The sequence below is a fragment of the Neolamprologus brichardi genome, chromosome 17 (assembly GCF_056152115.1).
Source record: "Neolamprologus brichardi isolate AB-2024 chromosome 17, ASM5615211v1, whole genome shotgun sequence".
In the NCBI taxonomy this organism is placed as follows: Eukaryota; Metazoa; Chordata; class Actinopteri; order Cichliformes; family Cichlidae; genus Neolamprologus; species Neolamprologus brichardi.
In genome coordinates, this window is record NC_142120.1 from 10074845 (window position 1) to 10101377 (window position 26533).

Sequence of the window (26533 nt, forward strand, 5' to 3'; positions counted from 1 at the left end):
CCATCAGAACCCTCCGTGTAACTGCGTGGGTCTCGGTCCATTTGCGTCGCCAGTGCGGTGCAGCTTTAACCGGTCCGTCATGCCTTGCGGTGTCCTAGTTCTGTTCCGATCGTGATTTTCACGTGAGGTCTCCCTCACTGATAGCAGAGCAGCAGATGTCGAAAGCCCCCTTGTAGGATGTCCGATGACTGGACGGACTCGTGTTTACATCCACTCGGTTTCTAGAAGAGGCGGGGATGCGCGCACACCGTTAACTGTGATGCAGGCGCCGATCGGCACAGAATAAACAGGGATCTCCCTCAAGTGGCCCGCATACCATGACGAAGAAAGTACTGGATTTTATCACAGAGAGAAATTCGGTGGCTACAGAACAACAGGAGAGTTCCCAATCGTCTAAGACACAGTGAGCTTCGGCTGGAAAGAGGTATGTTGTCGCGTTTGTTGCACTGGATTGAACGCAGTGTATGCGTCAGTCACGCCAACATTTAAAAGCTGCTGCCCTTTAGACAAGACTGTTATGGGTTAATAAGTTCACTGTTGGCAGTTTTGTGTTAAAGCCTGTGAGGAGGACAAACGCAGAAGAGACTCTAAAATGACCGATCAACTGCAGTTGCGTAACTTTATTTGACAGGTTTATTCACGCCCTTCTCGTCCTCCCTTTCAAAGAAATCTAACCCACATCCTCGGTCAGTGTTCCTGACACAAAATACCAGATCCATGAGGCATCCAGGAAGTGAGTTAGTGGTCAGTGCGTGAGTGGGATCTGTCTGCTGAGCCCTGCAATGCAATTTATAGAGTTGGGCTGTAAGCGCGCACTCAGCAGTGGTTTTTTAATCAGAGTTCCTTCAACTGAGTCATGCAGCTACAGCACACAGGAAGAAGTCCTTGAAGCACACGTGTGGCGGAGGGTAAACTGTTTGTAGTAGGAATACTTTGCTCTGAAAAAAACAGGTAACGGTTAAACCTTTTGAGAAACTGTTACAGGTATTTTCATTATCAGTGAATCTTGAGCCTTTTTCAGTGTGTCAGTAATTATTATTATTTTTAAACACTCCTGTCATTATTTCTAAAAAGTAGTGCCATATTGCAGATTTTGGTATGATCAGATACCGAGTATTTATACTGATACCGATACTTTTAGCCTGTAAAGGCAGCTTATATAGGGAAGAGTAGTGGTTCGTGATTTATAAGATCAATCATCATCAGTTTACAAATTCTGAATACATTTTAATGATCACTAAATTACTGTGACCTTTACTTTCCACTATACTTACTTAACAAAACACACCTTTCAGCTTTTCATGTATTTTGAAACTGTTTGTTCTTTTCTTTTTTGAAGACCTGCAATGTAAACAGTGGACTAGTATAGATCCAATACCAATACCAGCATTGGTATGGATACTATCAATATTTGGATCAATCTGCCCACATCTACTTAAAAGCGACAATTTTGTCCACGGATTCAGTTTACCATCATAAGACAAAGAAATCCTGACAAAAAAAAAATCTCCCAGTTCACACAAGTTCCCATGCCAGCTAAGCACCAATAATTTTGCATTATTGGTATTCATTCACACTGTGTCTGCAGATGTCAGAACCATGCTACCCAAGTGGGAAGACTCGTAACAGACTTTGCAGTGTAAATCAGTCCAGTTTATCTTTCAGCAGACTCCCCCTCCCAGCACCTTGCGGTCAGTTAAGCTGCAGGTCTTACCGGGTTAAAGGCTTATTGTCTTCAGCAAGCTGATTAGTTTTAACTTTTTAAACTGCAAGAGGGCACTTTGGTCACTCTGCTTCAACATAGTGATTTTTTTTTTCTGTAACAGTAAAAAATAATAACATCCAGTGATACAGCTGAAGTGTGAATGTGAGTACACTGCTTTGTTACCCATGACACCAGCAGTTGTGACAAAAACCTGCAGCTGCTTTAAATTGTTACCCACAAAGGACTGCATGTTGCATTCATGCGAATACCACTGCTTGCTTAATAACAGGGAACTCTTACACTGTTTATTACACAATAGATGATTGATAGTATCTGATGGCAAAGCTGTTCTCAAGCTTTTCACTCAGCTTATGCAAGCTTTTGCTGAATATGCAGCCATCTCACTGTCTTCAGCTGACAAATTTGATGTGGAGGTAATCTCTAAAAGATGTCAGCATTAAGCAGCACTGGAGGCTAGAAGGTGGAGGTTTCATTTATAGATTGCAATATGCATCATCAGTTTTACGAGGACCGCTGTGTTCTCATGGACTCTTAAAAGCATTACATTATATTAGTATATAAGTAAAAAGAAACAGGCAAGGGGAGTGGGAAATTGGTGTATAATATGAAGGCTGTGTGCCAACTTAAAAGCAGAGTCATGAGTATATTGCTGTATTGAAGGGCCTGTGAACCTCCAGGATGTTCCATCAAGAACAGTGACATCTTGTGTGAGCACAGAGGTCGAAATGTAATTTCATTTAGGGTTTATATTTGGATTACCTGCTGACGTTAGCATTTTAGCCTTCCTGTTGTTCAAAGCGAGAAGATCTTGGGTTTGAATATGGTTGGCTGGTACATTTCTTGCATGAAGTTTGCATGTTCTACCCGTGATTGCGTGGGTTTTCTCCAACAATCCAAAGACATGCACATTAGCTTAATTGTTCATTCTAAATTGCTAAATTGGATGCAAATGTGGGTCACTGTATGACAGCTGCAGGCTTTAGTCTTTGCAACTGTGGCAAGATATTAGTAGGGAAGTTTTAGTTGCCAGAGGGTTGATCATCTGAACATTAGTAACCTTCTGACGTTTAGCTTTGAAAGAGCTAACTAACACAGCTAAAATCTGACCTTTAGATGAGATTATAGCTAACACCTAAAATCTGAGCTAAAGCTATGTGTCTGTGAGTTACATTTGTAGTCTCACAACTAGTTTGGGAGTCATTGTGGATCATTTTAGGCAGCTTACACAATTGTGAAGTAAAAACTCTCAGCAGAAGATATCTTTTATCCAGTGATTTTAGCAAGCTCATAGAGCCTGGACATTTTTATTAGGAGTAATTTTTTAAATTGTATGCAGGCCATTGACCTCTGAACATAGAGGACAGAGTTTATCTGTTTGGCATGACCGCTCCAGCTAAAACTAGACAATATCCACCATAAGGCCAACTCTGAGATGTTCCAGCAAAACTCCACTACATCTCCAACAAGAACCCCCACTGCAGAGCACACCTCCACGTTTTCTCGCAGCCCACATTCAAAGGAAACAAAGAGGAAGTGACAGGAAAGCACGGACTGCTTCTTAATTGTTGCCGATTGTGTGGTCTACTTTCCCAGACCGTACCCTCCAATCACTCCGGTCAGCTGTGTAAGGTCGGGACAAAGCCTGAGCTGCGTCACCATGGTGAGGGATTGTTTGCATCCAGTCATGCTGCTGGCCATGTGGACTCACGCATGCACATTACAGCGTGCTCTTTTGTTTGTGCGCCACTTGTTGTTTTTCAGTGGATCCCCTCCAGCTTCCACAACCTCCTTGTTGCGTATCAAAAAAATTGGCATCATCTGGTTTTTTGAACTGCTTTAAGTCTCATCTACTGAGTGCCATGCCTCCGTTAGTAATTAGATTTTTGACTGACAGTCGTGTTTTAAAAAAAATATGATCGAGTTTTGACTTTTCAAAGCAAATGTGTCGGTTTAATCAGATGTTTGAGGGTACACACAGCAACAAGATTGGCATTGAGTCGGTTAAACTATAATTTAGCAAGAGGCTGAGATGGCACAGAGCTGACCAAGGCAGGAAATGAACTATTAACTATTAACTATTATCGAGACTGAAGAAGTCACTTGGATGAGTGACGAAGCGTTTCTCCCACAAAACACTATGTCCAGATAAACAGAATCAACTTTTGGAGATTAACTATTAGGTTTGTATATTGGATTGAAATTCCACCTTTAAGTCGGTGTGAAATGAAAAGCTTTTAGTTAACATTTCTCAGTCTGTTCCTTCAATGCTCATCCACGGCTTATTAAAGGAGCTTTTAGTTTCATTTTTGTGCTGATCCCTCTCATGAGCTGCTATCCATGTTTGAGGAAATATAAATAAGAAGCCTGGACTTCTCGCGCCGTGTCCCCTCCCTAACTCTGCCTTCCTCTGGCATCCTGAGAATGAAACTTCAGGGGAGGTAGACTGGAGTCATAACTAAGTTTAGCTCAACGGTTCACAGCCCAGACAACACAATATTTTTCATGTCTGAAACCAAATGGCTGTGGCAGAAGTTGTCTGACAGCAAGGATTTGTACTGATAGCTGCAGCCTTTCCTTCCCACAGCAGTCGTTTTCAATCTTTTCAAGCATTTCCTGAGATTATGACTAGCACGAGTGTAACATCTCCTATGCCGAGCATGTTCTGTCTTCGTGGTTCGATCTCCCTTCGGATCATTGTGTTGTTTATATCTGTTTATTCTGTCTCTTATGCAACATGTTTTTTCTGCTCGTTGAAGGAGAATAAGAGACAGAATAAACAGATATAAACAACACAATGACCATGAATGCAAACACAGCAAGCTCCAGTAATACAACTGTTTAAGATAAAAAAAAAAACATTAGAAACTCTAACAATAAGTAGAAAGCATATTATATGTAGCATCAGAAATAGATCTAAAGAAAAGCACAGTTATTTCAGTGTTTAGTCATAAAACAGGTCAAATAAATAAATTCCACGGTAGTTAAATGCTAAAAAAAAAAGGGAAAGAAACCATATTTTGGATTTCTCTGAGCCAACAGTAGAAAATCACGTGTTAATGTGACACAACTCTAACAGTATACAGACACAGTAAAAACGTACATTCTTTTTCAGTTCTAAGGTTTTACATACCGGGACATCATTACGAATAAATAAATAAATAAATAAATGCAGACTCAGGACACGCTGGAGAGATTATATCTCTTGGCTGGACTGGGAATGCCTTCAAGTTCCCCCGGACAAGCTGGAGGAGGTGGCTGAGAAGATGGAGGTCTGGGCTTCTGTGCTTAGGCTCTGCCCCCGCGACCCCAGCCCCGGATAAGCGGAAGAAGATGGATGGAATAAATGCATGACGAGTGTGTGGAAGAACTAAGTACACACCGTCATTTAGTAGCTTGTGGAAGCAGGTTTAGCACTAACTTGAAGTAATTGTTTCCTGATTCACTTTATCAGTCGCTCACATCATTGTGGAGGAATTTTGCTCCACTCTTCTTTACAACAGTGACTAATGCACGAATCTCTTAAGGTCCATTTCAATAAGGCTCAGATCTGGGCATTGCAACACCTTGATTCCTTCTTAGCTATGCTGTTGTAGATTTGCTGCTGTGCTGTTGCCCAGATGGCCTCACATTAGACCCTTGAATACTTTGGCATTCATGGTCAACTCAATGACTGCAAGGTGCCCAGGTCCTGTGGCTGCAAAACACACCCAAATTATCAGCCATCATCCACCATGCTTGACAGTGGGTATGAGTTGTTAGTGTCTCGTTTTCTCCAAACGTGGACATCTCTTCTGTATAGAGCAGCGGTCCCCAACCCCCGGGCCATGGACCGGTACCGTTCCATGAGTCGTTTGGTACTGGGTCGCAAGAGTTGAGGCTCGGGTGTGAAATTTATGGTTGTCATGGTTTTTATCGGTTTTTAGCATAATTTTTTTTTATCGTTAACTCTGTTTCCCTAGGTCTTTTCCCGTGTGTTATGAATAAATCTTCTTTTTCTTTTTGGTACCGATACTGGTTTTATTTTGTTGTATTTATCCACGACACCTTAAAGGCCAGTCCATGAAAATATTGTTGGACATAAACCGGTCAGTGGCGCAAAAAAGGTTGGGGACCGCTGGTCTACAGGACATTGTTCCAGAAGTCTTGTGGTTTGTTTAGATGCCACTTTGTAAACCTAAGCCATGCTGCCACGTTCTTTTTAGAGAGAAGAGTCTTTCTTTTCCAAACAAGTCATCTGTGTTGAGTCCTTTTTCTAATTTTGACTGTCATGAACTTAAACATTTAACATGTTAGCTGAGGAATCTGAGATGTAGCTCTTAGCCTTCACCGTTAGGGGTGATTTGGTGGGATATCAATTCTGGGAAAGAAAGGCAGTTGTCTTGAATATTTTCTGCTTGTGAATAATCTTTCTCACTGTGGAATGATGGACTTAATTTTTGGGTGAAATGGCCTTATAACCTTTCCCAGACAGAGCAACAATCACTTCTGAGAGATCACAGCTGATGCCTTTCCTCCTTGGCTTTGTGTTAACGCACACCTGAATGCTCCAGGGCTGTAAAGTGCCAAAACTCCTGCTTTGATAGAGGTGCTCATACTTGTTGATGATTCCTTAATCAAGCACATTTGATTACCAACTCCTGGCTGTTACTTATCCTTTTAATTCCTATTGAAACAGTAAGAGTGTACATAATATATATATGACAAAAATTGTGACATCAAAGAGATTTCCTGTCAAATCTGTGTGTACTTAGTGGTGGTTTGGAGTGGTGGGAGGGATTTTTGTGTATGGATTACTGCATAAAGTTGGAATGTGAATCCCTGAGTCTTTTTTTAATGACTAACAGAAGAAGAATATCCTGCACCTGCACTTCCTTTTCTAGAAACTATGACTGTGCGGACTTGTGGCTCACTGAACACATCTAAATATGGAAGTATACATTTACAGTGAAGCCGAATCAAAATAGAAACCAGTGTCGCCGCATACTAATTAGTTTATACCCGCCTGTATGATTTATTAATTCACACGCTGGCAGCGGGAGCATCAAAGTAAATGTGATTTAGATTAAAGTCATAACCAGGGAGGAAAGGGAAATTGCATGATGCAAATTCAGAGCAGTAATAGCAATAGCTGTAAAAAAGGAGAGAGCGAAAGTGATCGGTGTGGCTGAGGTAAGTCTCTGGAGGAATTGTTGGAACTTATCAGAAAAGAAAATCAAAGCTACTTTGCACAAGGTGACGGGCTTCACAGGCCATGTTGTTGGAGCAGTTGAGCAGAGAATTCAATTAGTTATTGACTCTGTCGACAGTTTGTTGTTCTGACCTTCAGGTTTCCAGTTTAGACCTTCAATAACCTGTTAAGTTCGGCTCAGAACTGATTGATGGTGATTTGGGATAGAGACTAATGAGAGTATACTGACACCAATGCTATTATTGATTCTTTTCATACGGTTTAATTCTTTATTGGTTCCCTGAATGATTCTTTATTAACTTTCCATGTGGAAAAAAGATCCAGCACTGTGAGCCTGTGCAAAGTGTAGAAACAGTAAAATAAAATTTTTTGCATGTGATTTGGGTGGAAAGTGTCCACCGTCACAAGTTGGACACATGCTTCACTGGTCTGTGCCACTTACGATCAAAAGTATGCATGTAAAATGAGTTTGACCTACTTGGAGCATCTAAGTTGTTGCAATTTGATTGTTTTGGGATCAAAACTATAGGGCATAAAGTTTTGACTGAAAATGATCTGAACATCTGCTTCTGCACAGCCGCCTGCTCCTGTGGTCCTGTGTGTCGCTCCTGATAAAAGCAAACATCTATCAGCATATGCTGTTTGTGTCAAGGGAACAGTAAGAGCTCTACGAGTAAAGGAATGAAAATTCATCAAAAGGAAAAAAAACCCGGGAACCATGTTAGCGAGGTCGGTTTGAATCGAATATTTTTTAGGCTGTTTGATATCTTATTTGATATTTTTCACAACTCTGTCTGCACATGTGGTCTTAAAGTGTTTATGCGAATCATCTTCTAATTGAACATAACTGCTAGTTTCGTGGAAAACATGTTGCAGTGCTGAAAAGATGCTGCAACCACTCACTGATGTGCCAGTTTTATGTCAACATTTCCCATCTTTACATTTACATAAAAATACATTTATCAAGTTTATTAACTGTCCCAAAATAACTCCTTCACTTTCAATATGAGCATTGCAAGTAAAGCCTCACGAGAAAGTCGACTGTCTCAACGTTAACCCTCTGCTCTGTTTTGATATATTTATAATAAATGCATCACCGTGGAGTAAATGAAATCCAAATGTCTCACATAGAAGTGCTCATAGAAAGTGTGAGTATGCACATTAGTGTGAGCAGAGTATCATAAAAGTGTGCGAAAGATTACCACATATGTGTCGAAGTGGCGTTTCCTCCTGGGTTAAACTTCAGTGGATGTTACTCATTATCATAAAAATTTAGTAACAACATTTCAGCCTCACCTGGCTTCTGTCTTAAACCTTGTATTAAAGATACAGGTGTGATCAAATGTCTAAATTCAAATTTTTTAATGTTTTTCCACGGTGGATGAATTGTACAGCATGCATCTTTAATGACTTTAAAAACAATAATTGGGGGCACAAGTTTATTTTTCATTTTCTGTAATCAATGCAGGTTCAAATATGTACATACATCTCCAATAATATCTGGTTAAATGTCCATTAACATGTTGAATCTTAACCAGATGCTTTTTGTAGCAATCAACAAGCTTCTGGTATCATTCTGATCGGATATTTGACAAGTCTTCTTGGCAGAATTAGTAGAATTCATTTAAGTTGGTTGGTTTCCTGGGGTGTTTGCAGACAAGTCGGCGTCTTACGACTGTTTTAATCTCCAGGTGACCAAAGCAAACACACGTAGGTTAATGGTGCAGCACACTCTTTGCAGTCAATCCAGTTCAGAACAGTTGACCTGTTCAGGAGAATGCAAGGTATTCATCTCAAAAGGGTTTGCACTCCTTCTTCAAACGATCCAACCTTTTCCTTTTAATTTTATCCCGCTTGGTTTTGTTGATTTATCTGCACCCCTACGCTTTCACCTTCACTATGCCTCTTTGTTTTCTTATTGTCTCCTTTCTATTCCCCAAGCTGCTAAGCTCCTTTGAGAATAATCTCATTTGCTGGATCTATCTCAATTCGAATGCATACTGTCTCGTTTAACAAATCGCCCAGTTTCACTCCAAATGCACACCTTGCCCATAACAGATGCCTTCAGCGCAGAGGAGTGTGCAGCATAATGCGGTCTCTGTAGAAAAAGGCCTCCAGGGGGGCCAGTAGTTAAATTGGAGAAGAGATGGGATTCCCATTCCAGCTGTGACGAAGATGCAAGGTGCTTAAATTGTTATCGCCTCAAGCGATAGGCAAGTCAAGGATCAGAGCTGAGCTGATGGCCCAGTCAGGAGACGGGGAGCAATGCTGCCCAGTATGGTTGCAAGACTGAGTATTAGCCACCTGCTCTTTCACTGCTCTGTTGCTCAGGCTTGCCAGGGCCATAATGACTGCCTCGCTGCTGAGGCGCTTGTGTCAGCAGTTTGAAATGACTCTCATTCTGTGTGCCTGTAAGCTTTTCTGCACTGAACACCAGGAAATGAAAAATATATCGGAAGAGTTCGATCACACCACAATTACATTACCACAGGCGTTTGATGGTACAACATTTCACCAGCAGCGTTACATGAAATCTCTTACAGAGAACTAGTGTTGTGTGTTGTTGTTGACAGCATCAGGTTTTAGCTCTTTAGTGGCCCTTAACCCATTTAGGAAACACTTAACTAAAACAAGGGTGATTAAGTTGACTGGATAATTTGGTCATAACATCACGTTGTTCCACCTGGATCTACCTGCTGCAGAAGAAATGTTAGTCACATTTGTTAAATGCTCAAAGGTGGTGCAGCTCCAGAATTAGCACCACTTCTGAGTCACTGTTGTGTTCACCTGATAGAGTACATGTAATGAATGTTGGGAGATCTCTTTAGCTGCTATGCGCTCCATTATATTCAGCTGGTGGAGCCATTTCACTGAAGTTATTCGCCGGCTCTGTCAATCAATAACCTGAGAGACCATTAAAATTATAGACATTATATAAAAAACAGACAAAGCCTGAAGGTTTTGAAAAGTGAAGCCAATGCAGAAGTGCCTGAAAACTGCATTATTTCTGTCAGCAGGAGGTAAGAAAAAAAGAAGTCAAACTGTACAGGAGTTTGAGGAAATGACCCCACTTCTCACTCAGTGTGCAACCTCTGTAAACTCAACCAAATGTATGTTGCTCGGGAACTTGCCTTTAAGAGTGTAGTTTTTTGGGGTTTTTTACACATTCGATTCAATTCAAATTTATTTATATAGCGCCAAATCATAATAACAGTCGCCTCAAGGCACTTTATATTGTAGGGTAGACCTTACAATAATACATTCAGAGACAATCATATGACCCCCTTTGAGCAAGCACTTTGGCGACAGTGGAAAGGGAAAACTCCCTTGAACCCCCTCCCTAAACCAGGCTCCAGGAGTGGCAGCCATCTGCTGTGACCGGTTGGGGTGAGAGAAGGAAGACAGGATGAGAGACATGCTGTGGAAGAGAGCCAGAAATCTCTGGCTCTGGCTCTCTTACACATCTATATGGCTACATCCATCTCTGCATAACAGGTTATATATAATTATCCTTATGTGTGGAGACAATGCATCATTCAATGATGCACCTCAAGAGCATCATTGCACAACTGAAAGCAGAAATACTTCTTTTTTGTGTTTCCACAGACGTCTGGATGCTACGTGTTCTGTATTTAAAAGGAAAGAAATCACATGCTACTCCATCATTAGCGGCTCAGAATTCTGAGCTGATGTTAATTATTTAAAAAACCCCACACTGTTCAAGTTGTAGATTTCTGTGATGGGAGCTGTGCTTCAAAGGGTGGCTTTTTAAGCTTCCATCTCGTGCTTGACACTCCATTTGGTGTGAGTGGCTGGCACCGTGCAGTGTGGGTTGCACACCTGTGTCATAACTGTCACTCTGGTGGCATCTGCATATTTCAAGCTGTACTTTTTCCAGCCTGATATGAATATCAAGCAGAAGACTTTTGCTACTGCCTTGTGTATGTCTGAATACCTGCAGCCTGCGCATCATTTACAATTGCAGCATGGTGTTGTTTCTCACAGCGCTGCTGTATAACTCACATTTGGTGTACGCCTCGGGGATGCTGAAGTGACTGAGGAGGGCATCTCTGTTTCTGCGTGTAGTCTGTAATATTTCTCCAAGCCCTGACAACCCAACAACTCATCTGTGCTCCAGTGTTTCAGGTATTTGTGACAAGTCAAAACTAGCTGTTGAGATTTTCCATTTTTAGGGTATGAATCCTTTTTGTTGGCACGGCAGGACATTCACTTACGTGCTGCGTTCTGCACAGCTGAAGATGTGTTGGTCACTTTCCCATCCCAATTCAGTGCAGTTACTGCTCAATTTTTTGGAACATCTGTGACAGTCTGGCCCATGTATACGAAGAATAGCCTAAGGTTTGGATAGTGCGCCTACATGGCTCCATGTCTGAGTTATCCCAGCTGTAGAAAATTGGCTTTTGGTGTCTGAATTTCCAAATTTTTAATATAGGTAGCTGACTGGTGCAGATAACTCATAAGAGGCCTTGAGTTATTACAGGATTTTTTTTATGTTAGATTTTTAGCCCTTAAATTAAGTTGTAGCTTTTATATATAAAATATATATATATGTGTACAAGCGATAAGCTAGACAAGAAGCTGCAGTTTGGGGAAGGCCAAGTGGAGGATCTACAGTGGCTCTTCCAGGCCTGTCAGATCCCCACAGAAAGCCTCCCAGTAACAGACTAAGGAACTTGGAAAGAAAAGCGTCTGGACTTCTTTAAGTTGCTTGAAAAGAAGACCAGACACTTTTCTTCCCAAGCTCCTTAGACTATGATGACCTGGATGACTGAGAACCTTCACAGACATACTCCCAGTAACAGAATGGATTTATTCATACATAATTAGCAGTGACAACAGATTGTGGAAGCAGAAAAGGCATTTTGAAAACTGGAATGAAAAGAAGTGAAAGGTTTTTAAATTAGCCACATTAGCTGAAGCCAAAGTTGGGATTTGCTTCCATCTTAGATGATCGTGTGAAAAAGGCTGGCTTGTCTGTATAAGTATAATTCGATCTCTTGACCAGATTATGTTCGATTTAGGAGCTCACAAAATAGCGTTACTGCACAGTGAACACACAATAGTCAACAAAACGGTCACACAATGGTGCTGATTGCTAGGTTCTACTAAAATGGAGTTTGTTTATAGCAAGAACACTTCACACCTATTAATCTGATCAACCCAGTGTCCCGGTAAAACGTGTAATCGACACATAGGTCCATCGTGTGCATGTGAACACGCATAGTTAACTTGCATTACCTTGCAGTACCAGCAGAGGGTGATAATTTATTTAAAAGAAACATTAAAACAGTCAAACTTTTAAAGAAACTTCATCTTACCTGGCATAGAAAGAGCCTGGAATGTACTTCATACTTTCCTTGGTCAGTAGTGTTGGCTTATATACCGCAACTTAAGCATGCACGTCCATTTCACACCTAAGAGAAGCGCTTCGCGTGTAATATCAGGTTGGATTCACCACTGAAAATATTTATAATCGAACCTTTAAGGGTCTTGTGTAAGAGTGAATACTGGTTAAGTGATGCTTAACAGTTAAACACGATTTATTTTACCGACCTTTTTAATTTTTCGCTCTCCAGGATGCAAAATAAAGAATCTCTAGCGGCTCCTTGTGGTGTGAAGGAATGAAGGCCATGGAGCTAAAAGTGTGGGTGGACGGAGTGCAGCGCATTGTGTGCGGGGTCACGGAGTTCACCACATGCCAGGAAGTGGTCATCGCTTTGGCACAAGCCATTGGTAAGCTACAAATTACTCACTACAACATAACCTGTTCACAGGTAGCAAATGCTTAGAAACATTAGGTTACTTCCTGGGTCTCTAGAAAGTAAAATAATATTGGTTACTGCTTAAGTCCAGGAAAAGCAGTGCAAATTATATTTTGTCCTGCATAAATCAATGCTGGGCTATTCTGTTATGTGGGTTGCATCCAGTATTTGGCAGGCCGCATACATGCAGACACTTGAGGAAATAAGTGGCTTGAAAATGAAAAGTGACTAGAGGGCACAAATAGATTTTCACCATAACGGGACTCCGTGAAACACGATGAGTCATACTGCAGTCTTTCCTTTGTTGACAGTTGCAGAGAAATAAGTTCAGGCTCAGCCTCTTCGTTTGCATTTGTGAATTTAAGACTGGCATCATGACATTTAGTCATGTGTACACATTTTTTTTTTTTTAGATGAACACATTCAATGTTTGATTTTTCAGTAGCCCCAGTGGTTAGAGTTAAAATGTGGGGGTCTTTCACAGTGACAGCAGAGGAAGAGTTATGGCACTGTCCTTTGTGCTCGCTGTGCCTTTTGTCCTGGCCAAGCTGCTTTGAAGTGTGAATGGCTGTAGTGATGAATGCACCTCTTTTTATAAGGACCCTTACTGTGGAAGAAGGGGGTTGGCTGTGCAGTGGGCAGTGTTTTCTCTTATCTTTATGTGTACAGATACAAATACAGGAGACACACACAAAAGGCCCTGAACCACTGAACCCCGTTCTTTGGCTAACACAAACACTGTTTGTTGACTTGAATTTTCCCACTGCATTAGACACCGTGGTAAAGTCCTTTATATCTGCCAGTGGTGCACGCCTGTGGGAGAGCTGTGAAAAAGCCTTTTGTCATTGTTTGGTCTGTCGTTTTTTGCAAAAACACATTGAACTTTATTTTGATCATTTTTACAAGGCTGGATTGATTTTTTTCCAGAGGTTCCACGGGGTGTTTACTCTGACAGCATGCAACGTGATTTGTGAAACATCTCCGGGCGCACAACCAGATACAGAAGGTTGTTTAATGGATATCTGTGAGCTGAATCATTCTCAGCCCTTGTTGATGTTACTGAGCAAATGTTTAAAGCTGAGGGATGACACCGACAAAGGCAAAACTGTGATCTGGTAAAAAAAAATTTAAAGAGAGCACAGATCAATGACTCTCTTTATCACTCACTGTGGAATTTAAGTGAATAGTTTTCCCTCTAAAGTAATGTGAACACAGATTTTAAAGTGTTTTTTTTTAATGTGTTAACACTGTGATTGTTTTTACTTCAGAAAAGAAATAGTCAACATGAAAACTGATGTTCATTTACATTTGCATAAAGACTAGACAACATTTCATTTTTTTTATCATCTTTAAACAAGTTAGTTTGGGGACATCACAGCTAGTGTGGTCATGTCAAAAAGAAAGTTTGCACCAAACTTTCTTATAGTCTCGTGGAAATTGGTTCCACAAGAGTTAAGCAAGTAGTAGCCAGGCGCTACTAATCAAATTCACTTGATTAACGGATTAATTGCAAGTGTGAGCACTTATTTAAAAGCATAAGATTTGACAATTTGATGGTCTGAGCATAAAGGTATGCGTTTGGATAATGCTAATGTTCTCAGGAGTGGACATCCCAGGATATTCACCCCAAGGTCAGACCATGCAATTTTTTTAGAGAGGCTGCGAGAACCTAAGAGCTACATCTCAGACTCTACAGGCCTTGGTTAGCATGTAAAATATTTATGACAGCACAATTAGAAAGTTACAGAACAAACTAGGCTTGTTTGGGAGGGCTGCCGAGAGAAAACCACTTCTGTAACTTTTAACTTCTGTCCCTTAGACAGATGAGACCAAAATGGAGATATTTGGCCATAATACACAGCTCCATGTTTGGAGAAAACCCAAACACCTCATACCAAGTGTATGAGATCACCGACTCGAGCGTGAACTCATCTGTACATCAAAATACTCTAGAGAAATGTGAGGACATCTATTCAACAGCTAAAGCTTGGGCTGGGTCATACCTCAGGACAATGATCCTGAGCGTAGCAGCAAATCTGTGGCTAATTTAAAACAGAATGACTGAAAAAGAAAAGAATCAAGGCCTTGCAATGACCCAGTCAAAGTCCAGATCTCAAGGTGACTGAAATGCTGTAGCACGACCTTAAGAGAGCGGTGCATAAACAAATGCCTGCAAACATCATTGAACTTGTCATGGTTTGCACTGTCAGACCGTGAGAAGAGAGGAAGAGGACCCAAAAGCAGACACTGAAGAGAGGAACTGAAGTTTTAAACAAAAAGCGAGCAGTTTATTACAGGCTGGTTGAACATGGATAAAGAATAAAGGGCGTAAACTAAAACCTACACTGGGAAAACTGAAAAATGATAACTATGACAAAACTGTCATAACTAACATAAATATGATTCGGAGCAGGAACGTGCAGAAAACTATGAAGAAGCAAGAACATGAGATATGAACACGGCCTGAGCTGACTCATGGCGGACGAGGAACTGACATGGTGGGAGGGTAAACAGTCTACCTAACCACGACTGAGTGAAACGCACAGACTAAATACACACAGGGGGTGATCAGGGGAAGTGGAAACAGCTGACACAAATGAAAATATCGACGTCACAGGAGAAGATTTAAACTAAATCATTGAACAAAGAAACACAAGACTTTCAAAATAAAACAGGAAACACGGTGAGACGTAGACAACACAGACTTGACAACATGAAACACGCAGACAGCAAATACATAACAACTAAAACAGAAAGCCAGGGTGAAACAGACTAAAATTCACAGCCAATTAATAATAATAATAATCCAAAACGCCACATGATCTTCAAAATATAACAAAAGTGATCAAAACCAACTGAAAGCACTGGGTCACACACCCAGCCCCTGACAGAACTGACTCAAATTAAAGAAGAGTGGGGCAAAATTCCTCCACAGTGATCTAAGAGACTGGTAGTCATACAGGAAACAATACACTGTATATAAATAAATAATATACAGCATTATGCATTATACATACTCTGCAAGTAAAACTTAATTTTCACCCACAAATTAAATTTTTTTTATAATGCTTGCACCATATAAAGGTTGTCTCAACTGAAACCTGTCGGACATCAAGGGAAGGAGGGGTAAATTAACATCACATCTCCTTCTTCCAGCAGAACCCCGTCCATTGCAATGAAAAGAGCACAGAAAAACAAACCCTTCATGTAGGATTCCCTTCCACTGATTGTGAAAAGCTGTCATAAAATGTCAGGACCTTTCAACTACTTTTTGTTTTGTCCCAGGACGGACGGGCAGATACACTTTGATCGAGAAATGGCGGGAGACAGAGCGCCACCTGGCTCCAAATGAAAACCCTGTAGTGTCCCTGAACAAGTGGGGCCAGTATGCCAGTGACGTGCAGCTCATCCTCCAGCGGACCGGCCCGTCTGTCAGCGAGCGGCCAACCTCTGAAGGGCTGGCTCGTGTCCCAGAACGAGGTCTATACCGCCAGAGCCTTCCACCTCTGGCCAAGCTCCGCCCATCGGGGACAGACAGGTCGCTCAAACGAAAGGAACCCAAACGCAAATCTCTGACCTTCACAGGAGGCGCCAAGGGTCTGCGGGAAATATTTGGAAAAAGCAGAGATACTGATGGTGTGTATAGCTAAAATATTAGCCATGATCTTACCAGTCATTTCTTTGCTAGCTTCAATGGTTCAGTTTCCTTCTTTTAATCTTAGTATTCCCTTTTTGTCTGTGCATCTAGTCAAACAGTCCCAGCAGCACGGTGTGAGTTTAAACCTCAGCAGAGTTGGAGGAGGTGGAATAGCGTCTGTACCTGGGAGTCCGGCCAGAGAGCTGAGCCGACTGGTGCAGCTGCAGAGAAACAAACTCCAGGCCCTGGAAAGCCGCCTGCTGGGCTGCGAGGCTGAGCTGCGAGACTGGGAGGAGGCCACAGGCGAGGCCAGCGATGTGAGTAAAACCACAGCTGCCAGTGCAGTCACTGAGAGAAACATTGCATATGTGCTGATCTTCAGATCGTCTGCACCCTAAACTTTCATGTCTTCCAATATCTTTATTTTTACATCCCTACATCATATTTTAATCCCATGCCTTACAGGAAGGAAACCTGGAGGAAGAGCTGCTGCTTTTAGAGCAGCAGGTGAGGAGGAATGACGCCGAGATGGAGGAGGAGGAATTCTGGCAGAACGAGTTGCAGATAGAGCAGGAGAGCGAGTGGCAGCTGCGGCAACAGCTAGCCGAGCTGCAGGGCCGCGTGCGCGACTGTGAAGCCAAGCTTTCGGAGTATCTAGCTCGCATACAGGTGAACTTAGCATCACGAGCTGACTGATTTCACCAGATCCTGTTTTGATGGTTTTACGAGTTAAACCTCTTATCTATAAATGTCAGTAAAACACAAACACGCTGCTTTAACTGAAGAAGGAAGCTGGGAAAAAAATGAGATTTTTATTTACTTTCCAGAGCATGGAGGCAGGTGTGGAGCAGGAGCGACTGCAGCAGGAGGCTGAGCTGAAACAAAGGGTCAATGAGGAAGAGGTGCAGTCATTGAAAAATTAACATTTGGGACATTCTACCGATCACATAAACAGATACTTACTGTGGATGGCATTTCCCTGGCCTCCAGTAACACTGTGAGGACTCATGCAGTGGTTTTTTACCAGGATATTTCCTTCAAAACTAGTTCATGCATTTATTACTTCTAGGCTGGATTATTGTTATTATCAGGATGTCTTAAAAACTCTCTGAAAAGTCTTCAGCTGATCGAAAAATGCTTCAGCGAGAGTACTGACGCGGGGACTAGAAAGAGAGAGCATATTTCTCCTATATTGGCTCCCCTTTACTGGCTCCCAGTTAAATCCAGAATCGAATTTAAAGCCCTGCTCCTCACATACAGGTCTTGAATAATCAGGCCCTATCTTATCTTAATGACCTGATAGTACGGTATCACTCCAACAGAGCACTTCACTCTCAGATGTCACTCTGAAACTTTTTGATAAAGCATATAGGGTTGGATCAGGTGACCCTGAATCCTCTCTTACTTATGGTGCAGTTGGTCTAGCCTGCTGGGGGACCACACCACTTTGCATTTAGTCATTAGTTTTTATTAATCGGTCTTCCTTCCACACCATATCTTTGTCCTGTATTATTGTCTTTACCTTACAATATAAAGCACCTTGAGGCAACTGCTGCTGTGTTTTGATGCTATTTAAATAAAGTTGTGTTGAGAAAAATGTTTTTTTAAACAGACACATGTGTTCTAAACTTGGATGAATAGTTTTGCAGAGCTAAAAAACTTTTTATTCAAGTTCAAAACATGTCAAAGCATGAAAAAGTCTTCCTACATGGTTGAGTTTCTTTTGCATATTTCTCCTGGAAAATTGCGATGAGCGCTGGCTTCCTGACTTCCCTTCCACTCTGGCTTTCAGGTACAAGCCCAGCTGGAGAAAGTGAGGGCAGAGTTGGAAATGCAGAGCCAACAAACAGCACGGCTGGAGAACAGCTGCAGGGCATTGGAACGCTCGCTCAGCCAGTCAGGCAAGAGATTACAGGTCAGCTCAACTGTTTAGTTGTTTATTTTAGAGGCCCCCCCTGGCATTTTGCTTCAAATATTGTGTTCCCATTAACTTCGGAAGAGGCTGAAGAATTCAGATTTCAAGAAAGTGTTTAAAAAAAATCTTATTAAGAAGTCGGAAAACTTTGGCTCCGCTGACGCTGGTTTAAAAATTTAGTCCTCAGCACACAGGTGGAACCATAGAAATCTAAGCTCATTAAGTTGTGGGCAGTGAAGCAAAGCCTTATCTCTGGCTCACAGCGATGTGCGATGGATCTTTGCCTGCATGCATCCTAGTATGAAGTAGGGTGAAGTCCAGCAAGATGTGGGAAGCGTGAGGTAACGAGAAGGGAATGGGAGGGAGGGAATTAGCAGCATTCTTTGCCTGATTAGAGAGGGGCCTGAATAAGTACGCAATCCCCTGCCCGGAGTTGTGTAATCATCTGTGAGCTGATACTTTTCTTTGGCTGGCTCAACTACACTATGACTCTGGAGAGATTCTGAGCAGAACATGGATCTTTTTTTCATTTTGACCTAATAAATTCACCTCCGTTAGAGTAACTTCCTGCACTCGAAAAGTTTGGTAAGCTGTGGATTTGTTCATGTGCAGTACTTTTATCAGACAAGGCATACAGTTCATTTTATTATCCTGGTGTTTTTTTTTTTCCTTTATAGGAGAAAGAGCAGGAGCTGGAGCAGCTGACAAAAGAGCTTCGACAGGTCAACCTACAGCAGTTCATTCAGCAGACTGGTACCAAGGTCACTGTGCTGCCAGCTGAACCATCAGAAGACATCAGCAGCGGTATAAATACACGTACACACTGACAGAAACTCTACAAGATCACCACCTTCTTGAAAGCATTTAGTTTTACTGTAAATGCTGATTGCAGCTGAGGCATTCTACATACTGTATTGCTTTTAGATGTGTATGGACACAGTGCCACCTTATGGTCATACTGAGAATGACCTGTTAGACTACGTGAGGCAGGACTGCCCCATTACATGGACCAGCAACGGAATACTCAATATAAAGCCAAAGAAAAATCCTCTGTTTTTATTTTAATCACATCATTTTTTACATAAAAAACTTTCTCCATTCTCTTTGTCTTCTTTATTTCTTTTGGCTGCTCCTTAGCATCGTCGTCTTCTTTCCTTGCATCTTCCTCTTTCTGGGTTGCTGTCACATAGAATGCTATAGTTTTTTCCCCATTTGTAAAAGAAGTCATTTTAGTCAAAGTTGATACTTAATCACTTGTGGGATGTCAGATCAGAATCATATATCAGTGATGTTCATACCCTTCACAGCTAAATGACCTTCTCTTTTTTGTGTGCTGCAGAGACGGAGTGCGGTTCCCTGAAACGACTCGGCTCCTCCCGTCTCTTACCCAGTGACCTTCGTGCTCTTCAGAGCGCCGTCTCGTCCACCCTCAACCCCGAAGGCATCTACGTTTGACCCTAAATGTCCAGGAGGCATATTCTTTTGTGGCGGTAGCAAGGCAGCTTTAGGCTACTGAAACTATTTCCACACACAGAAAACCGAAGAAATGACTCCACAAATAGATGTTTTTCTTACAAGGCAACAGAGTGTCAGAGTGGCACTTCAATATGGAGGGTTTTTGCCAAAAAAAAGAAAAAAAAAAAAGAGTGTGACAAGAAAACTGCACTGCCTCCTCTTCACTAGAATTGAACTTAAACTTAAACTGATGTCATCATCTGCCGTTTAATGCACAGTCTGAGCTCCCATGAGTGAGTAAGGATAAGTGCAGCAGCACCATTTTTCTCTACATACCAGCTACTGTGTTTTTATTTTTGTTTGTTTGGGGTTTATTAGCACTTCCGGACACTCTGAATACACAATCATTTATTAGTCAAGCGATTCCCGGCAAAAAAAAACTGTAACACGTGCAGTAAATCATGAGAGAATTTCACAGTGCAGTAGTTTGACACGCGTACTCGTCTACATCCAAAAAAAGAGACAGATGCATGAGCATGCACAAACAGTGACTCCTGTGCTATAAGCATAGCCATATCTGATTGCCTTAAAACTAGATGTTAGTAAATGTAATATTGAAACAGAACTCAAGGTAGCTACTGAGTACTGTGCGCAGTGTGAATTTGATAAAATGCGCCAATTCAGGTGACTCCTTGTCACGGCAACTGATGTCAGTACAACTCCACGTGGGGTTAGTCTTTTTTTTTTCTAAAAGAGTTTGAACTTATTTTTTGATTTAATTAACTAGTGAGTTTGCTTCGTGTGTATGTTTAGACGGCGATTGAAAACATTTATCATAAAATGTATGTCAGAGTTAAAAGAGGGCGACTAAAGAGGCCAGTGAAGTGATATTTTAAGTAGAACATGGTGGCTGTAATGTGGTCCAATTTAAGTATTATGTGTTGTGCAGTAGGCATGCATCTGTTGTTTTTCTCGTAATGAAAATGTCTTTAGTATGGAAGCTTGTTTCTGCCACTGAAAAAAGTTTTTTTTTTTTGCCATCTGTAAGTCAGAATTTCAGCTTTTTGTCTCAGAGTTATTTTCTAAGAAGTTTAAGCATGTTATGGTTTTGAGATAAGAACCAGATTTTTTTTCTTACAGATGACTTATGCAAAAACCAAAAGAATTAAAAAAACAAAAAAACAAAAAAAAACGGTGGTGCAAACAAAGTTCCACACTTGGGTGTAAATCCAGGCTCAAATAATTTATCACTGTGACCACCAGGTGGCAGCAAAACATCTATTATTCAGGTAGGCGAAAGGCTCTTTAAGTCATCTGATTAGTGAGTGTTTAGGAGTCACTTACTGTATGCCTGTTGTTGTTGTTGTTGTTGTAACAAAGCCTCTGCACTTTAGCTTTAATTGTGTTAAGGTGAGAGTGTTTGATATGTTTCACTGTGTACTGTGTTCATTAACCAGGAACACACACGCACATATCAAAACACCATCCTATGATTTCTAACGAACTTAAGATGTCTTCTATGAACCAAAGTTAGTGTCACACAACAGATGGTTAAATGAATGTATTTTTTTTTTGTGTATGTGCAGCTTGTGCTTAATAAAAATACCAGCTTCATTCAAATAGTGGCTGCGCTGCACACCATACATATTTTATATTTTATGGTCAGCTCTTTCACGCAGAAAGACGACATTTATATCACAAAAGACAGTATTAGAAGTCTGAGATAGAAGATGTTAGTATGAACCTTTGCCAGCTGAATTGGAGAAACCCAAACTGCTTGTGAATCCTCAGTATGGGCTCAGAAAACTGCAAAAAATTGCAGATGTTAAATAAAAAATCAATATTGGCCCTGGTTTTTTTTTTTTTGTGTGTGTTTTTTCCCCCAGATCAAACATGGGAGCCAAAATTTCCCACTTGCAACTCGCGGGTGCGTATTGCAAAAGTGTGTGGGCAAATATAACAAAAGTTTCAGAGCCGCGAATATCACTCGCAGTTTAATGCTTTGAATCCCGTCTTCAGAAGAAGCACGTTCCTTCTGTTTTTCGAGCTGATTTAATTTGGGCGACAACAAATCTTTTCCACTCATTTACAAACCTGAATTTCCCTCGCTGTGTTCTCTGTGTAGCTAACTTCATTTCACAGGCTCCAAATCTTATCGACTATTATTTGAACCCATGTGAAGAAGCTGCAGGTGTATAATAAAGTGAAACCCTCCCTCCGGTGTGAAGAGCCTCGCTTGACTGTTTGCTTTGCTGTGCAAAGGCGACCCGTGGCCTTCTGAAACTGTCCGGGGACACTTACAGAGGATTGCAGCATTATCAGCAACTCCAGCTGTTACACAGACGCTGTGACCTGCTGAGAAAGGAATCACAATGGCATGCCTTATAAAGAGAACAAAAACTGTACATTTCTACATATCACATCAATCTACGGACTGTTTCTAAAGTAGATTGAAGTCAGATAAATGCAGAGTGCTTAAGATGTTAGATTATAATGCTGTAGCTCAATAGGCAGCGTGTGCATGCAATAATATGCGACTGGTTTCACTGGTTTCCCAGCAAGCCGTGACTCATTTTGGTTTGCACTGTCCCTTCTGCCTCGTAGATGACGAATGAGCTTAGTCAAAAAACTGCATTTTCATGCCTTTTCATTTAACTTTGGCAAAAAACAAACAAATAATAACATCCATGAATGTAAAAGAGAGATGGCAATACGTTTACCTGCATTGCTCTTTTTTTCTTTTCCTTTTCCTTTTCATGTTTAGAGACATTGCCAATAATTGGTGTCTATTATGCCATCAAAAGTGCATATACAAATGAGATGATGGAGCCATTATGGAAACAGCCATCAAGAGGTTTTGAAAGCTATTTAAAAAAAAAATGTTGTGGCTCAGGGATACACAGAATTACCCAGACAAGAATGGACTGAAAGTAATTATGGATAAACGCTGTTCACGATGTCTCGAGCCATTTGACAAGTTAAAGTGGTTGTTTGGTCTCTCGGGGACTTCAACAGCTGTTTGACAAGTATAACGTGTAGCACGGGGTCCTAGATACGACACAACACACATCCCCAAAGTAAGAGATGTACTCAAAGTGAAGTGTTTCTGTTGCCTGGTGATTCACATGGAAACTAGTGCAATTTGTATCTCATGTATTATGGAGACATACACCAGAAGAGGCATAATCCGGGGTTTCGTTCAAGCCGATGATTTTGCAGTGCAATCGTGTTCTTGAAACACATCTTAAAGCATTTACAAAACACTGTGTTGGATGGGCTGTGCTTGGCTAACATCATGACAAATTGTATATTCAAAATGTTATGGTTTTGTATTCTTTAACTATGAAATCATTAACAATATTTTTGTCAGAACTAGAACTGATTCTGTTTTAGTCTTTGGGTCACTGTTAAGCCACTATTTATGGAAGAAATAAAAACTATCGAGAACAATGTAGAATATATAAAGAAATTATTATCTACTGTAACAAGATGCAAGAAATCAATAAACTTCTATGCCGTGCTACTATTGTGCTATTGTGCCTCTAACTTTTCTCCATTTTTTCATTTTAGACGAGAAAAAGCTGGAAATTTCACATTCTGCCAGTCTATGAGAACGTGGAAGTGGACAGGGAAAAAAAATGTTTTTAAAAGATGATGGGTCATTGTGTTACTTGGACCACAATGAGATTACAGCACTATAGGATGGTATATTATTAGGATCCAGTTCACAGGTGGCACAATTTTCACCAATCTTGAGAAAAAAAAATAGACCAAGGCTCGCAGGAGTAAACTATTTATTGTACTTTTAATTTTTTACAATATTTTGTCCATTACAGCCAATCAAAACTGGTGGAGGCCACGTCTTAGAAACACAATGGTCTGCAAAAAACAAATTTGGTACTTGGACTCTGGTCTGAGAAAGCTCAAAAAGCACTTCTGCATCTTTTGTTGCATGTGACCAATAGAAGAAATGCAATAAGCAAACATGTTTATTGGCTAATATATCAATATAGCTCATGTTACTGCCAAGAATTGGTTTGAATGGTTTTTCTGGTAGATTTTTATTATTTCCAACTGGTTTCTTTTAAAGGATAGATCATATAAAATGACACATGTAATTGCATTTTTAATGCTAAGCTAGCAAGCTTGTTAGCTTACTATTTTAACTGCTGAAGGTGAATTTTAGCGCAGAAAAAAGAGGAAATGTAATCATTTTTTAAACTTTTACTGTATTCTTTGTTTTCTAAAGTGAAAACACAAAACAAGGCTTCATATGAATTACTGCATACAGCCCTGTGAACACAGCTTCACCATGTGAAGAAATCTAATACATTACACGACAGCTGTTGTAGCCATGTGGGGAGGGATTCAGCAACTGGTCAATTACTGAAACCCAAGTGACACGCTGCAAACGTGGGGGGGTTGGAGGCTGAAGTAGCATCCTGGGGCAACTGCCTAGGTGGCAATTCAGTATTTGATGGACAGAGATTACTTAAGAGAGAAGAAATGTGTGCTGCTAGCATCATCCCCAAAAGTTTAAATAGCAACCAACATTCCCAATCCTGGTAGTATCAGCTTAAAAAGAAATGAAAAAAGCAAAAACAAAGTGACTTTTCATCTGAGGAATGGTACATTTACATTTGTGTGTGCCAGGTCTACTTCTGAATATTTAGCACTCAGTTTTCCAGCAGAAAAAAAGTCCTCCTGACCAAGCTGCAGATGCGTGGGCAACTCGTGCAGTTAAACAAGATAAGATACAAGTGCGATGACCTTCTCTAAATCTGTGAAGGATAAAAACAACTTAATTTTTAATATGTTTCTGAATTGCAGGAAGCACAGCCGCAGCAGCCTCCTCACTTTCACTTCACAAGTCGAGTAACTGTCAGAATCATTCTGAGCTTTCCGGCCAGCAGGCTTTGTTTTGGAGAGGAGACAGAGAGTCGAGATCGACTGGAATAAAAGTTTCTCCAAAAGGACCCAATTTCAGAGGGTTGTTTTCAACTTTGGAGGCATACTTTTGATACTTTAGTTTTGAAAGTTAGCAAACTTGGGTTATCGCACCAGGTGTTTTTAGTCCTTTCTCCCACTCTCACCACTGTAATATAACTTTAATACTTCAAATGGAGCTCAACAGCTGGGTCAGAGGGGCTCTGATTACATTGGTGACCTTCTCACACCAGAAGATACTTGAAGATTTGTAGCCTTAAATGCTGTTAACTTTATCTGACCTGATTACTTCTAAACCCCACTTGTCTCCTATTGTTTATCAGGTACCATCATTACATTCACCAGTTTGCTATTTTTACTGTGCCATACTGTATATATCATTAGGGAATAAATCTCATAAGTAAATGACAGCAGCCCTCAGCACGCAGGCACCAGCTAAGCCTCCAGCCATTAAAACACAACCATCTTCTTCAGTTAAAACTATTTTTAGAACATGTTTAGTGTGAGTGATTTTTAATGGACGCTTGAGGAGAAAATGGGATTAGAGTTTAGATTGCAGCTCACAAAGTCCAGCGTAAACATTTTGTGCAAGGTAAGTGCTAACTGAAACCTACATTTCATTTAAAGGGATTATCAAAGATTACTTAATTTTGCAACTTATATACCTCAAACATACACTCACCGGCCACAGCATTAGCTATACCTGCTAAACTGCTTCTTAATGCAAATATGTAATCAGCAAATCACATGGCTCAGTGTGCATTTAGGCATGTAGACATGGTTAAGAAGACCTCCTGAAGTTCAACATGAGCATGAGAATGGGGGAAAATAAGGTGATTTAAGTGACTTTGAATGTGGCACAGTTGTTGGTGCCACACAGGCTGATCTGAGTATTTCAGAAACTGCAGAAACAACAACCTCTCAGGTTTATAAAGAAGGTAAAGGTCTGATAACAATAAAATAAGATGTTTTGTTGATGCTAGACCTGACAAGAAGGCAACAGCAACTCCAATAACTGTTCCTTACAATCAAGGTATGCAGAAGAGCGTCTCTTAATGCATGACACATGACACCTTGAAGCAGATGGGCCAAGGCAGCAGAAGACCACAGTGGGTTGGCAAAATTGATGAACAGAAGACTGGAAAAACATTTCCTGGTCGGCTGAATCTTGAGTTAAGCTGCAGTACAGTTGATCAAAGGTTACACCTTGCTAAGTACTAGGAAGGTGTACCTAATAAACTGGCCAGTGAGCATATAAATAGGTGCATTGTTTTATCCTAACACCACTGTTTGTATGTTATGTTGCCTTGTTATTAGTGCTACTCAGTGAATATAAAAAACTGATTACACTCTACAAAATGTTGTAAAATAAGAAAAGTTTAATCATCTCAGTCAGATATAGTCAGATATAGTCAGATTCAGGCTTTATTACCACTAACGTGTCAGCTTAGAGGGGTATTTATCTCTAAATCACACAACAAATCCTCTTCCCACATCGACGTATTTCTCTATCTTGAGCTCTCTGGATTCAAAAGCAGAGCTCTCCAGGGGGTTGCAATAACATCAAGTGTTTTATCAGAAGAAACTCTGCACAGTGACAAACTATGACAAGACTTCTGTGAGAAATCGTCTGGGCGGAGATCGGTTGCGAGAGAACGTTGTAAAGGCACAGTGTGAATGGGATGAGTGGTAGTCTGGTGAAGCCTAATTATTTAACCTCACTTTGTAAATTACAATGCAGATATCACACCTTAGATAGATTAAACAGTTGTGTTGAGAATAAATTATAGTTCATGCCGGAAGATTGATTAGGCTATGCTGCGTGTGCGCGTGGCGAGCGCGCGTTCCCTGCCGTGTGTGTATGTGTGGATATTTGCACAAG

The 26533-nt window shown here is 40.9% G+C and overlaps 1 protein-coding gene across 3 annotated transcripts; it reads left to right on the forward strand.

Moving 5' to 3' along the window:
• Positions 1–95: 95 nt before the first annotated feature.
• rassf8b (Ras association domain family member 8b) lies at positions 96–20854 on the forward strand. 3 transcript variants are annotated; one of them, XM_087830640.1, is made up of 9 exons: positions 96–424; positions 12512–12668; positions 15983–16333; positions 16446–16651; positions 16800–17003; positions 17162–17236; positions 18127–18249; positions 18927–19053; positions 19589–20854. In XM_087830640.1, the coding sequence occupies exons 2-9, from the start codon at positions 12557–12559 to the stop codon at positions 19702–19704; spliced, it is 1314 nt and encodes a 437-aa protein (XP_087686766.1). In that variant the 5' UTR covers positions 96–424; positions 12512–12556; the 3' UTR covers positions 19705–20854. The 3 variants fall into 3 exon arrangements, with proteins under 3 accessions (XP_087686766.1, XP_087686767.1, XP_087686768.1); XM_087830641.1 differs by lacking the exon at positions 96–424 and adding an exon at positions 516–951; XM_087830642.1 differs by lacking the exon at positions 96–424 and adding an exon at positions 10905–11060.
• Positions 20855–26533: the final 5679 nt, after the last annotated feature.

Coding starts and splice junctions, on each gene's coding strand:
- rassf8b (XM_087830640.1), top strand. CDS start 12,557: ATGAAGGCCATGGAGCTAAAAGTGTGGGTGGACGGAGTGCAGCGCATT. Junction 16,334..16,445: donor AAAAAGCAGAGATACTGATG/GTGTGTATAGCT, acceptor CTGTGCATCTAG/TCAAACAGTCCCAGCAGCAC. Junction 18,250..18,926: donor AGTCAGGCAAGAGATTACAG/GTCAGCTCAACT, acceptor TTTCCTTTATAG/GAGAAAGAGCAGGAGCTGGA.